General features: G+C 58.6%; 1 protein-coding gene across 3 annotated transcripts; it reads right to left on the bottom strand.

The window, feature by feature from the left end:
* Positions 1-76: 76 nt before the first annotated feature.
* DCST1 (DC-STAMP domain containing 1) lies at positions 77-13,416 on the bottom strand. 3 transcript variants are annotated; one of them, XM_004589215.2, is made up of 16 exons: positions 13,143-13,416; positions 12,761-12,886; positions 12,344-12,418; positions 8,710-8,838; positions 8,264-8,403; positions 7,446-7,668; positions 7,209-7,352; positions 6,697-6,818; positions 6,194-6,351; positions 3,438-3,537; positions 3,205-3,300; positions 2,950-3,076; positions 2,572-2,688; positions 2,037-2,179; positions 1,791-1,904; positions 77-362 (listed from the first exon to the last, which is right to left on the bottom strand). In XM_004589215.2, the coding sequence occupies exons 1-16, from the start codon at positions 13,201-13,203 to the stop codon at positions 111-113; spliced, it is 2,127 nt and encodes a 708-aa protein (XP_004589272.2). In that variant the 5' UTR covers positions 13,204-13,416; the 3' UTR covers positions 77-110. The 3 variants fall into 3 exon arrangements, with proteins under 3 accessions (XP_004589272.2, XP_058516359.1, XP_058516360.1); XM_058660376.1 differs by lacking the exons at positions 77-362; positions 2,037-2,179 and having other exon boundaries at positions 1,150-1,924; XM_058660377.1 differs by lacking the exons at positions 77-362; positions 2,037-2,179 and having other exon boundaries at positions 1,150-1,904.
* Between the last annotated feature and the right edge of the window lie 16 nt (positions 13,417-13,432).

Here is a 13,432-nt window from a genome sequence, read left to right as displayed (position 1 = left end):
CCTCCCGCCCCGTGGGGCAGCCGCCCGGCTCTCCTGGTTCCCCCACCCCCCGGCCCCGAGAAGGTGGACGGCGGGAGAGTGTCAGGCAGGTTTATTGAGGCGGACGCCCCTCACTCGGCGTAGGCGGTGTCGTCATTGCTGTCGCTGTAGGCGGAGGAGGAGAGCTCCTCCGGGGGCGTGCAGACCGGGCAGCGCTGCCGCATGTCGTCCCAGCACGTCAGGCAGTACACGGTCCCGCAGTCTCGCGTCGGGCACACGAAGGACTCGGGCGTCTCGGGCGCCTGGCACACCACGCAGCGCCGGCGCAGCCAGCGGCGCACGAGCGGGCAGCGGCGGTGCAGGACGTCCACCACATGGTGGCGCTGTCGGGGCGGGGGCGGTCAGAGAGGCGGGCAATGGGGTCCTGAGGGGGCTATGGGGTCCTGAGGAGGCTATGGGGTCCTGAGGGGCGGGCGATGGGGTCCTGAGGGGGCGATGGGGTCCTGAGGGGCGGGCGATGGGGTCCTGAGGGGGCGATGGGGTCCTGAGGGGCGGGAGACGGGGAGAAAGAGGGAGAGAGAGAAAGGGAAAAAGGAAGAGAAAAAGGAAGAGAGAGAGGGAGGGAGGGCCAGAAAGAGGGAAAGATAGAAGAGGGAGGGACGGGGGAGAGAGCCAGCACCCGCGGAAGGAGGCGCTGTGCAGCGGCAGGACACCATCTGCGTCGCCATTGCCTGCCCTGAGGTGAAGACCTGGGCGACAGGCCAGCACCATCACCATCTTCATCTCCCCCTTCCCAGACAAGGGGCCTCCTGGGGTGCCCTCGTGACTTTTCCCACAGTTCCTCCCCAGTCCCGGGCCTCCGGCATGCCTCGCCCAGGGTCCTGGTTTCTTCACAGCCCCCCACCCGGCCCCCAGGGCCCTGCCATCAGTGTCCTCTGGGCCTGCTGGTTTGGTCCCTGTGCACACACGTCATGGGGAGGCGGGAGCAGACTGGACACTCCGGAAGAAGTGAAGCAATACCAATGACTGTGGGTAGTGGGGGAAGGATGAAATCACACTGATGGAGGCTTCCTGCTAGGCTGCCTTAGGTGAATGAACCTGATGGGAACATTAACCCTCAAAGACAGATACTGTCAATAAGATCATCTTGTGTAGAGTGAGAAAACCTTGGCTAGGTGGGCACCTCCCCAGGGCTACCCAGTGACAATACCCAGGACAGGAACCTGCCACCGGAAGACCTGACCTTGCAGTAACCAGAAGAAAGGGTTAACCCCTTATGCTCCAGGGGGAAGGCACACAGGGCAGTGCACACAGCAGGTGCACGCTCAAGACCACACGGCAGGGAGAGTCTTGGCCCTGGTGGTGCCACAGCTTGGTGTCCAGTGAGGAGGCCCTGCGGACCTTTCCAGCCTCCCGATGCCTCAGACAGACAGGGTCTGGTGCGGACATGGCCAAGGTCACACCGCTGATCAAGGGAGTATGGATTAAAACTTGTTTCTCTGGGCCGAGTTGTCCCCATGCCATCTGCCCAGTCCACCTGCTGGCACTTCCTCCTCTGACTGGGCACCCCATTTCTGCTGAGCTCTCTTTGATGGCCCCTCTTGGAACAGGCTGCATCAAAGCTGGTTCCTTTGTCTGCCTTGGGGTCCCCAAGCACCCCCAAGCTGGGCTGAAGCTTGGACTATAATAGAAGTGAACCTGACCTTGACCTCAAGGAACTGGATGATGGGAGGGGGCGGAGAGAGGGGACCGTGGTCTGCATTGTATTCCAGTGGACTTGAGGTCAGGGGCGGCGCCCCACCAGGACTTGCCGGAGCCCTCTGCTGTCGCGCCCTCCTCAGGATGGCAGCTCGCCTGAGCTTGGTGAAAGCCGCTCTCTTTCTCAATAGCTCGTTGTAGAAGAACAGGACCCGTTTCTTCTCCCGCTGTGGGGACAGTGAGTGTGCTGCAGGCCAAGGGTCGGGTGTGGAGAGGACTCTGGGTGTGGGGAGGTGTGGGGAGGTGTGGGGATGTGTGGGGACGTGCGGGGAGGCTACCAGCCCCCAGGAGGGCCACACCTTTGGGAAGTAGAAGGCCGCGATGACCCGCCGGAGTCGGTAGGCAAAGGCCTGGGCCAGGCAGAGGCACGCTAGCAGACCCGTGGGAAGCACAGCTCTCCAGTAGGCCCTGGCGTCTAGGCACACAGGCTGGGGCAGACAGGCTGCGGGAGGGGCAGGCCTTGGTGGGGGGAGCTGCGGGCTTGGGAGGCCCCACATTGTTCAGCTCACCTGCCAGCCCCTACCCGCAGGTCGGTGGTGTCAGGGCTGTAGCCACAAGGAGGCACCTGTGGCTATTTGCTCAGCGGGGCTGGGGTGACTGGGACTGTGGCTTGTACAGAGTTCTGTGAGCCAGTACTGCTCCAGAAGGTGCTGGAAACCTCAGCCGCAGCTCCCAGCCCCCTTTGGCCCAAGCTTGCCTCCAGCCAGCCCTCCAAGCCTTCCCATGTGCGCTCCTGACCCTTTTCCCAACTCCTGCTGACTCCTATTTCTACAACACCAAGGCCCAGACCACACACCTTGTCACCCTGAAATCTTCTGCCCCACCCTCACTTACGCATGTTGTTGGATTCCATCTTCATCTCCGAGGAGGTGTTCAGGGCCCCAATGGTTTTCCGAAGCAGTCGAGCGAGCATGGAGTCTCCCCCGACCTTCACCTCCAGTTTATGGCTGCCTGGGACCAGAGAGGGCAGTGGGGCATTCAGTGGAGGGGGAGTGGGAGCGTGGGGAAGGCCAAGGCTTGGGAGTGTGTCTCAGGGGACCCAACCAGCCCTTCGCTGTCGCAAAGGGGAGATTGAGGCCTTGCAACAGCGGTCAGGTGCCCACAGGGCTAAGGCCAGGGAGAGATTCCCTGGGGGAGTTGCGGAGCAGTACTGGTGTTCTAGGGGTGGGGAAGGTCTTTCCGGCCCAGAGCTTGGAGGCGGCCCCAGCTCACTGTGGAAGGAATACTGCAGGAAGGAGTGTTGGCGGATGGTGTCGAAGATGGAGTAGAGGGCCCAGTCCAGCCCGAAGAGCAGGAGCAGCAGGAGCAGGACCGGCAGTGTCTCTAGGAGCTCTCTCAGCTGCCCCAGAGAGCAGGAGTTGGCGGGTTAGGGAGGAGTAGGAGGGCTCGGCAGGTACTCCAGGGCAGAGCCCAGGCCTTCACTTGCCCCTGCCCACCCCCGCTGGCATTCCCCCCTCTCCTGCTCACCACGTTGGCCATCTCAGAGCCCTGGATGGTGGGCCTGCAGGGAAAGATGACGGTTTTCTCCTCGGCTTTACGGAGCGGCAGTAGAGTCCGTTTGCCCTTAGAGGGAAATGTGTCCATGCTGGAAGAGGTAGCCTCTAATCCCATCCCCTCTGGCCTCCTGGGGACCTCAGCCAGACTGCACAGGGCACACAGCTAGGCATCCACGGGAGCAGGACAGGGCTGTGCCCACCCACCAGTTTCTTCCTGCGTTCGTCGATCTGACAGAAGTAGGTGCTGATGTAGATGTTGTCGAAGCGGATGTCGTGATTATAGCTGTCCATGTAGGAGAAGGAGCTGGGGACAGGTGGATGCGCTGTCACCTTTCGAAGGGTCACCTCCCCCACCCCAACCATGGAAGCCCCTTAAAAAAAAATTTTTTTTCAGGGCCCGCATGATAGCCTAGTGGTTAAAGTCCTCATCTTGCACATCCCGGGATCTCATATGGGCGCTGGTTCTAATCCTGGTGGCTCTACTTCCCATCTAGCTCCCTGCTTATGGCCTGGGAAAGCAGTCGAGGACAGTCCAAAGCCTTGGGACCCTGCAACTGCATGGGAGATCCAGAAGAAGCCCCTGGCTCCTGGGTTTGGATCAGCTCAGCTCAGGCCCTTGTGGCCACTTGGGGAGTGAATCAGCAGATGGAAGATCTTCCTCTCTGTCTCTTCCTTCTGTATATCTGACTTTCCATTTAAATTTTTTTAAATAAATCTTGAAAAAATATGTTAAAAAATTTTTTTTTCAGGCCTGGTGGCATGGCCTAGCGGTTATGGTCTTCGCCTTGAACACGTCAGGATCCCATACGGGCACCGGTTCTAATCCTGGCAGCTCCACTTCCCATCCAGCTCCCTTCTTCTGGCCTGAGAAAGCAGTCAAGGACGGCCCAAAGCCTTGGGACCCTGCACCTGTGTACGAGACCTGGAGGAAGTTCCTGGCTTTTGGCTTTGGATCGGCGTGCACCGGCCATTGCAGTCACTTGGGGAGTGAATCATCAGACGGAAGATCTTCCTCTCTGTCTCTCCTCCTCTCTGTATATCTGACTTTGCAATAAAAATAAAACAAATCTTAAAAAAAAAAGAAAGTAAAACAAACTTTTTTTCATTTATTTGAAAGAGAGATCTTCCAACCATTAGTTCAACTCCCCAGATAGCCACAAAGGCCAAGACCTGTTAAAGTTCATCTGGGTCTCCCACTAGGGTTCAGGGTTCCAAGCATTTTGGGCTATCATCTGCTACTTTTCCCAGGTTACCAGCAGGGATGTGGGCCAGAAGTGCAATAGCTGGATAATGAACCAGCACCCATATGGGATGCCCACAAAGTTGGCCCTAGCCATGGACTTCCGTGAGGCCCAGGCTTCCAACCCACTGACCACCATCCACTGGGTCCTGTGCTAGACAACGGTGATAGTGAGGAGACCACAGCCTCCCTTCCCGTTGGGCAGTGGAAGGTGTGTGTGTGGGGGAAACCAGGTGGGGGCTGAGAGAGGGCTTGGGCAGTCTGCCTAGGAGTGAGGCATGTGTGCGTGAGAACCAGGACAGGTTGGCACCTTGTACGTGAGAGCCCTGCGCAGGCACAGAGCTGGGTGACTGCAGAAGCACCCCCAGTCCTTGCCCCTGGGCTCTGCCCACAGCACACTTCCCTGGGAGACTGCAGGCACAGCTCATGTCCCCAGTCACCTTCCTCCTTCCTGGCTACCTTGTAGCACTACAGTGGTGCATCTGTGAGTGCACAGATGTGTGCACCTGTGTGCACCTCTCCCATGTCAATCTTGAAGCCCTTCCATAATGCTTCAGTTTCCAGAGAAAGACACACTAGTCGTTGAAAACATTTAAGACTGTGAAAATACATTAAATGAGCGCTGTGACGTGTGACATTTTAAATTCCAGTGCAATTGGTTCTGGGACCCTGTAAAATTCCTTTACCTTTGCCTTGAAGACAGAAAACAGCTACCGAGCTACCGATGCAAAAACAGGCTGTGCGCGCCCCCTTGTGGACACACCTCGGAGGTGCTTGGGCTTCCGGAGCCAGGGCCTGCCCTCCCACTGGCTGGGTCCCTTTAGCCAATGACCTCACCCAGGCTGAAAGCCTGGAAGTGGCTTTTGACTCCGTGCCTCCTTCCTCCCCTCCCGCAAGCTGGCTTTGAGGCCCGTTGTACCTTTCCCCTTCCGCCTCCATCTCCTGTCCCACCCCGCCCCAGCTGGGCTCCCTAACCTCTGCCACAACTCCTCCCCTCCCCCTCCCATATCCATCCATCCTGAAAATAACCAAGCCTTTTCGCCACTGGGCTCTCCGGCCCTTTCTGGTCATCGCCACTGTGGCCCAACCCTCCAGGCCAGGCTCTGCCCCCCATGCCTCGCACACACCAGGATCCATGTCAGCACAACACCCTGACCATTTTCAGCAAGGGGCGCCCCACTTGTGCTCCTGTGGGTGCTGCCTCTGTCCCTGCTTCCAGCATCTGTCCAGATCACTTTTGAGCTGGCTGCCTCAGGGGTGCTCTCCCACCCAAGAGACCAGGAGCTGCTGGGGGGCAGGAAGAAGCCCTGGGTATCCACCCAGTATTCACTCCAGGACCAACAGCATGGGGGCGGCAGCCCAAGCCCCTACCCATCTCGGGCACTGGGGTGGGGACAGGAAGTGGCAGGGTCCTGAGGTCAGTGGGAGAGCAGGAGCCCAGCAGGCCGTGGCCACCGGGCTGGGTGGAGTTGAGGACTTTGTTCTAAACGGAGGGCAAGTAGCTGCCAGCGCAGCAGGGCGGGGGAGACTGAATGCCAAACTGGGCGATAAAAATGGTGCCAAGTCAGAGGCAACAGGGAGAAGTCAGGCAAGAAGAAATGTCAGGGTGGCGAGGAAGGGTTGGGGACAGGGACAGAATGGCCATGTTACACACAGTTCCCTGTATCATTCCCCAACCCCAGCGGAAGGGGTTGTGACTGGTAGGGGGACCCAGGCTCACGCATGCAGGACCAGCAGGAAGGCGCAGGAGAGCAGTGTGTGCAGCAGGCTCAGGGCCCACTCCAGCTGGGCCTCCTGGCGCTCCACGTAGTCCCGCACCTCAGTGCTCACGTGCTGCCAACTCATGTTGAGGCCCAGCAGCCCGCTCTGCTTCTCTTCCTGGGTGGGGGAGGACAGAGCCGAGCGGGCTGCTTTGCCATGCCTCTCCCCGCCGCACACACCCCTCCAAGACCCAGAACTTCACAGGACCCTCAGGAGCGGTCCCTTCTTTCTCCCACCCCAACACTGCCTGGCTACACTCCATGCCCTGGCTAAGCCTATGTGTGCTGCTGAGCCCCACCCCACACCCACCAGCCCCAGCATCAGCACGGTCCCCCACCCAGCACCCCTCTTTCACACCCTTTTGGGCCTCCCTCACATCACATTTGTCCTTCTTCCAGCCCTGTCCCCTAAAGCTCCCTCCTCCCCCATCCCATCCCACCCCACATTCAGCATGGCTTGCACCTTGATGTCAATGTCTGCTGAAAATTCATGGTCCAGGCCTCGCACAGATTGGTTGAGGGAGTCGTAGGTCTGCCCGAAGTTCCCTTCCACTGGGATGCGGCTGCGGCACCAAACCCCCATCACTGGCGGACAGGCTGGGTGGTGAGGGCGGCCCGGTGCCCAGCCCAGCCAGCTCCCCTCCAGGTGTTCTGTGTATCCTGGCCTGTGACTTCTACTGCCCCATGTTTTGCCCTCTCCTCCCTTCTTGGAGGAGGCAAACACTGATGCTAACAGGCCACAAGCTCTGACAGCTCTGGCCCCGCTTCACCTGCATGATCCTCTCAAATGTTGGAAGACACCCACTTTCTGAGGGAGAGTTGCCACTCAGAGCTTTGCTCTGCCCCAAAGCCAGTCAGCGGTGAGCAGTGTTGGATCCTCAGACCTCAAATCTCCTCCAAAACAGCTACCCTTAGCAGTCCCCAAGGACTTGGCTCCCAGCCCAGTCCTCCCTGCCCTCCCACTCTTGCGCTGACCCTTGGCAATGTTACAGAAGAACTTGAACTTCATGGGCAGGCAGAGCAGGTGGTTGAGGAGTGGGACCTGGATGCGCTGCAGGCACTGTTGGTGTTTCTGAGTGAACCAGCCGTGGCAGCTGAGAATGGCCTTGTTCACTATGTCTACAGGGAGAAGCGGCGTCTCAAGTCCCAGCGCCTCTGCCGACCTCTCACCCCACCCTGGGCCCTCCACTGCCCACCAGGGACTCCTCTCACTGTAGCAGCGCAGCTTGGTTTTCATCTCGTACATCTGCTGGGTGGAGAGGCGGAGTCGGGAGACAGGGAGCGCGCGGGCCCTTGAGCCTGGGGCTGAGGCCTCCTCCGCGGTGCCAGCGGCCTCCTCAGCTGTGTAGCCGTCCTCGCCGCGCACCTGGGCGTCCAGTTCTTCAAAGGAAGTGGAGATGTTGCGAGTCTCTGCTCTCAGGGCGTTTTTGCTGCTCTGGTGGTGGAGGGGTGAGAGGGGGAGAGGTTCAGAGCTACAGCACTTGAAACCTGCCCTCCCTGCCTCTCCTTGCCCCAGGTCAAGCTCTGGACCTCATTCCAGGTCTCCCCCCCCAACAGCAGAGGCCCAGAGACACACACGCCTGGGTTCGCTGTCCTGCTGTGCCCTGCATCCCATGACCTTAGCTCACACCCAGGGCTACTCTGCCCCTCTCCTGGGTCCCTCGCTCACAGCCCAGAGCCTCACCTCTCAGTGGTCCTTTGGTTTCAACCCTCCATCCTACTGTCTGAACGCCCCTTCCTCCGGGGGGCCCCCAGGTACCCCTCCCTTAGTCCTCCTAACCAACCCCCAAACTCCAGCCCTGGAGCGACTCAATTCCCAAACTTCCCATTCCTCAAGGCTTCCAAGGGTTCAAGGCCAAGGTTCCCAACTTCCAGAATCAAATATCGTTCACCCAGTATTGGGAGACGAGGGGGATGGCTCTGCTAACGTTCAGTGCCTCAGGCCAGCACCAGGAAGAGTTCTAAAGACATCCCATGCTGGAATGGAAACTAGGCCCAGAGTGACAGCCAGACAGTGGGCCCCTGCTGACCAACAGGTCCTTGAACACGGCCCGCAGCGGGGCGGTGGATGTGCGCCAGGCCAAGCGTGTGTTGTTGATCTGCAGCTCCACGGTGCAGCCCAGCGACGCCACCACTTCATTGAGGTTGTGCCGCAGGTTGGCCACTGGACCTGTAGAAAGAGGTCCCCGGGGAAGGGAGGGTCACGGGGCTGTGCAGCCTGCTACTCTCTCACACCCTCCCTTTCCCCAGAGCTGTGGCAGCATGAGGGCTGAGGCACCTGTGGCTCAATCCTTGAATTTTTTTTCCCTACCAGAGAGAGGAGTTTTCTCAGGGACACACAGCAGGTCAGAGCAGCTGGGGTAAAAAAGCTTCTAGTTTCTCTTCTTCCCTAGGCCCAGTGGCCACTGGACATCCCCCTGCCTGGCTACCTCCCACCCAGGGTCACTGACCGAGGAATACACACACACTCACTCACCCTCGTAGATGGCAGCCAGGGCGTACCCTAGGACAAAAAGCCTGCCCTCTTTGCCCAGCATCTTAGGAACGAGCAGCATACTGGCACAGCGGATGTGAGGGGAGGTGCCCCAGCCCACGGCCCCCAAACCTGTGGAAGAGCACAGGACGGGAGCTGCCACAAGCCCTCCATTGCATGGGGGAACCACCGTTAGCCCGATTATGTGGCCGTCAGCTCTGGCTATGACCAAGCTCCCTGGGCACGCCTTCATTCATCCTGCAGCCTGATACAGCGTTCAGCCACCTGCTGGTCCCAGCAGGGCACAGAGAGGTGACTGGTGGTTGGCAGGGGAGAGTATATTAGTGTGTGTGTGTGTTTGTGTTGGGCAAGGTAGGAGAGCCTACACCTCCTGTGTCCCCGCTGGACTCACACTGGCCATTGGTGTTTAAGGAGGAGGGAGAGAGAGAGAGAAGAGAACATTCCAGAAACAGGACAGGTCAAAGCCTGCATAGCCCCATGGTCCCGACCCCCAGGGCACTGGCTGGCCCATCCCCGTGTCCCCGCATGTCCACGTGTGTCTCCCCGCGCTTCCACGTGTGTCTCCCCGTGGTGTCTGTGGGACGCTCATTATCCAGGGAGTGAGACAGACAAGTAAACAGATGACAGCAACAGCATGTGCCAAGCACAAGGGGAGGTGCTGGCGGGGCCCTGGGAGCCAGCAGGGGCAGGGTGGAGGGGCAGAGGGTGGTGGGCAAGGGGGCTGGAGATGCGTAGGCGGGGCAACGTGGGCACTCCAGGCCCAGGGAGCAGGAGGAGCTGGGCACGGAAGCAGCTAGAAGATGCCTCATGTAGGGAGGGGCATGTGTCCAGTCAAGGCCAAGGCTGCCCTCTAGTGCCCCCTTCCTGTCCCCAGAGTCCCCAGCCCTTTTCAGTGGGGCGACAGCTGTCTCGCCCACGTCCTTGGGCAGCCAAGGTGAGTGACCTTGTCAAAGCCTTGGTCAGCTCAGGAGTCCTTTCCACTGCACCAGGGTGAGGTCCCCACCCCATCGCAGGCTCTCCAGACCCAGTAATAGGGTGCCCACCTGCCCCTTGTCGGCTCAAGCAGCCCTCACCGCTGCCTCCTGGGACCTGGGACATGCTAAGCCCATTCTGACTTTCAAGCCTCAGCAGGAGCCTGCCCTCCCTCTGGCCCCCATTCTCTGCATGGCTGGCTCTACCTCATCCTACAGGGTTGTGGCCAGCCTCGTCATCGTCGGGGTGCCACCCTGCCTTGTCCCTGGCTGGCACAAACTGGGTTTTATTTGAGGGAGATTGCCAGGCCCTGCCCCGCCCCCCTTGGTGGCATGAATGTAGGTGTGTCCGAGCCAGCCAAGGCCTACTGGCCAGGGACTGTGGCTGGGGACAGTGGCTGACACATAGCTGACCTACATGCTGACCAGAGCCCTGGGAGGGCGGCAGGTGTCTGCCTGGGGCTCACCCTGAGTAGAGACTTGTTTGCTTCTGGTACTTGGCCCCAGCCAGGCCATGTCCAGAGACCAGACAAGCAGCTTTTCTGGGAGTGGATAGAGGCAATTGGAGCAGGCAGGCACAGGAGGCGGACGCTGGGCAGGGCTGGGGTCACAGTCCCTGGAGGCCCCAGGAGGCCCGCCCAGCTGGGCTGAAAGACCAGAGTCCCAACAGCATCGGCGACTGGAGACTATTTGTCCCTTTTCCTCTCATTCTTCTAATCCCCTTTCTGATATCAGAAGAACCAGAAAGGGAAGGAAGTGGAGGAAAGAAAAAAAATGAGGGCACAAACCAAGCCACCCCTCCCCCCTTCTCCGCTGCAGACCCCATGCTGAGGCCCAGGCCTGGGTGGGGGTGGGGATGGTGACGGGGTTACTGCAGAGTGACTGCAAGGTTAGGGTTTGGATGCAGACTGCACTTGGTCACTGCCCCCTGAAAATGAGTCTCTGTTACAGAAGCAAAATGAGGCCTACTAAAGGAAAATGACCAGAAAGATAAAGTCCACGTAAAAAGCCACCAGTGGAAGAACATGTTTGAGCAACGTGGCCAAAGAAAAAGTAGTTTCCTGTTGATATCAAACAGAAGTCCGGGGTTAGTTTTGTGGTACAGTGAGCTAAGCCGCCAACTGCCACACTGGTATCCCAGATTGGAGCGTTGGTTGGAATTCCTGTGGCTCTGCTTCTGATCCAGCACCCTGTTAATACTCCTGGGAAGGCAGCGCAAGATGGCCCAAGTCCCTGGGGCCTCAGGCACCCACCATGTGGGAGACCCAGAAGGAGTTCCAGGCTCCTGATTTTGGCTGGAGCCACATAATCATAATAAAGACAGCAGAATTCACTGAGTAAACTTGGTGATTCTATTCCCTTTGCCTGGGATAGGTTCTGGAGTAGCCACGCCTGGCAGTCCATTTATTTATTTATTAAGATTTAAAAATTTAAAGATTTATATTTATCTGAAGGGTAGATTTTCAGAGAGAGAGAGAGTGCTCTTCTAGCTGCTGTTTGCTTCCCATATGGTTGTGATGATCAAGACAAGGCTATGTGGAAGCCAGGAGCCTGACCCTCTTATCTGGGTCTCCCAAGTGGCTAACAGGACTCTAAGTACTCGGGCCACGCTCTGCTGCTCTACCAGGTACCTTAGCAGGGAACTGAACTGGGTCAAAGGCAGAGTAGCCTGGACTTAAACCAGTGCTCATAGGGGATGTAATGTTACAAGGCAGTGGCTTAACGGGGCTGAACCACAGTATTGACCCCCATATTGCAGTTTTGGCCAAAGAGATGTGAGAGACAGAGTCTACTGGGGGAGATTACAGGAAGTTTTCTGTATTGCTGAAAAAGGATGTGGTCAGGCCGGGGCAATGACTCAAGTGGCTAATCCTAAAAGTACTTGCATCCTATATGTGCACTGGTTTGTGTCCTGGTTGTTCCACTTCCCTTCCAGCTCCCTGCCTGTGACTTGGGAAAGCAGTCGAGGATGGTCCAAAGCCTTGGGACCCTGCACCTGCGTGGGGGACATGGAAAAGGCTCCCAGCTCCTGGCTTCAGATAGGCTCAGCTCTGGCTATTGTGACCATCTGGGTAGTAAGCCAATCTATGGATTTTTCTCTCTGTTTTTTCTCCTCTCTGTAAATCTGCCTTTCCAGTAAAAATAAATTTTAAAAAGAAGGATGTGGTCTTTGATGTTGCTGCGTGAAGGAGTGATGCCTGGAGTAGGTACAGCCATCTTGTGGCTCAGGCCGGTAGACCGGTAGGCCTGGGACCTTGGAGGGGTTACTGAGCTGCTGGCTGATCCAGACTCTGAGAACACTTGGCCTTGAACCTGTTTGCTACTTGAGCTAATCAACTTTCTGGATGGTTCAACTACGTGAAGTGGGCTTTCTTCTCTTGCAGCCCAGCACTTAATGATATAAAGTCTCCATTTAGATGCCTTCTCCAAGCAGCCTTCCCTGAGTACTCACCTTGTGGAAGCCCAGCGAGAGAAGGAGGGTGGTGGGGGTTAGAAGCATATCACATGGGTTGTGGGGGGAGACAGCCTTGGAGAGGCGAGAACTGCGTTTTGTTTCTTAAACGAGGAGGGGCTTCCTCTCCTTGAATCACCCCCCTCAAGAGGGCAATAGGTCAGACACCAGCTGGTCTTGGCCCAGCACTCACCTACCATGCTATACAGTATTACCATCTTCTCCTCCTCGTAAATGTTCACAGGGTTCACCAAGAGCTGGAAGAGGCCTGAGAGCACAGGGTCAAGTTACAGGTCCAGAGATGACACAGCCCCTGCCAACCCTGCCCTGCCTCTGCCAAGTCCTGCTCAGTCCTGCCCAGCCCTGCCCAGTCCCTGTGCCCAGCTCCCCTGCCCAGCCCTGCCCAGCCCCCCTGCCCAGCCCTACCCAGTCCCCCTGCCCAGCCCTGCCCAGTCCCCGTGCCCAGCCCTGCTCAGCCCGTGCCCAGTCCATGCCCAGTCTGTGCCCAGCCCTGCCCAGCCCGTGCCCAGCCCCTGCCCAGCCCTGCTCAGCCCGTGCCCAGCCCCTGCCCAGCCCCTGCCCAGCCCTGGCCTTCTGCTTCCATACTCACCTACAGCCAGGAGCCCCCCGGTGCCTGCCCCCAGCAGGAAGGTGGTGACAGGGAACTCGCCAGGCTGACGCCTCAGGAACCGGCCACAGGGGCCTGGCAGCCCCCAGTTCAGGAGCCTGTGCATGGCTTGGGGGGGTGACATAGCTGCCTCAGCAGCCCATCGTTGGTGTTGGGGCGCTGAGCAGTAGTGGATTGGGGCTGGTAGGGCTGGTAGGGAAGCTGGACAGGGGGATGAGGGACCCCTGGGGTATGGGGCAGGTGTGAAGGAGTGAAGAGGAGAAAATTGGGTTGGAGGGGAGTACTGGGCAGGAAGGCTGGAAGGCAGGGCACCCTGAGACAATGGCAGGGGGTTCCTGGAGGGCAGGGACTGGGGTGGACGCACTGGTGTGAGGCAGCTTCTTTCTCGGCCGCCAAGCTCCCTTCTGTGCGTGGTCAGTGTCCATGTGTCTGTCCCGGGGAGCCCTTTCTCAGCTCCGAAGTCTGCCTGAGGAAAGACTCAATCGTGAGGCTCTGGTGAGATGCAGCAGTGAGATCTGCACCTTTGCAACTCCGTCTTGGTTCTGAGATAGGGGAAGGAGATGCGAACCTCACCTGTCCCCCCACAACTCTGAGCCTCAGAACTGGCTTGGGGGTTCCCAGGGCAGCGGTGTACTACAAGCCCCACCGGAACCC

This window comes from Ochotona princeps, chromosome 2 (assembly GCF_030435755.1).
Source record: "Ochotona princeps isolate mOchPri1 chromosome 2, mOchPri1.hap1, whole genome shotgun sequence".
Taxonomy (NCBI): Eukaryota; Metazoa; Chordata; class Mammalia; order Lagomorpha; family Ochotonidae; genus Ochotona; species Ochotona princeps.
Note: the sequence above shows the minus strand (reverse complement) of the source record. Positions and strands in the feature narration are given on the sequence as shown.

What these genes read in the sequence shown, in the direction of transcription:
- DCST1 (XM_004589215.2), bottom strand. Translation starts at nt 13,203, where the DNA reads ATGGACACTGACCACGCACAGAAGGGAGCTTGGCGGCCGAGAAAGAAG. An exon ending in CAGCAGACATTGACATCAAG is followed by an intron (nt 6,352 to 6,696) that starts GTGCAAGCCATG and finishes TCCCCCACCCAG; the next exon opens with GAAGAGAAGCAGAGCGGGCT. An exon ending in CCTGCAGTATTCCTTCCACA is followed by an intron (nt 2,689 to 2,949) that starts GTGAGCTGGGGC and finishes CTCTGGTCCCAG; the next exon opens with GCAGCCATAAACTGGAGGTG.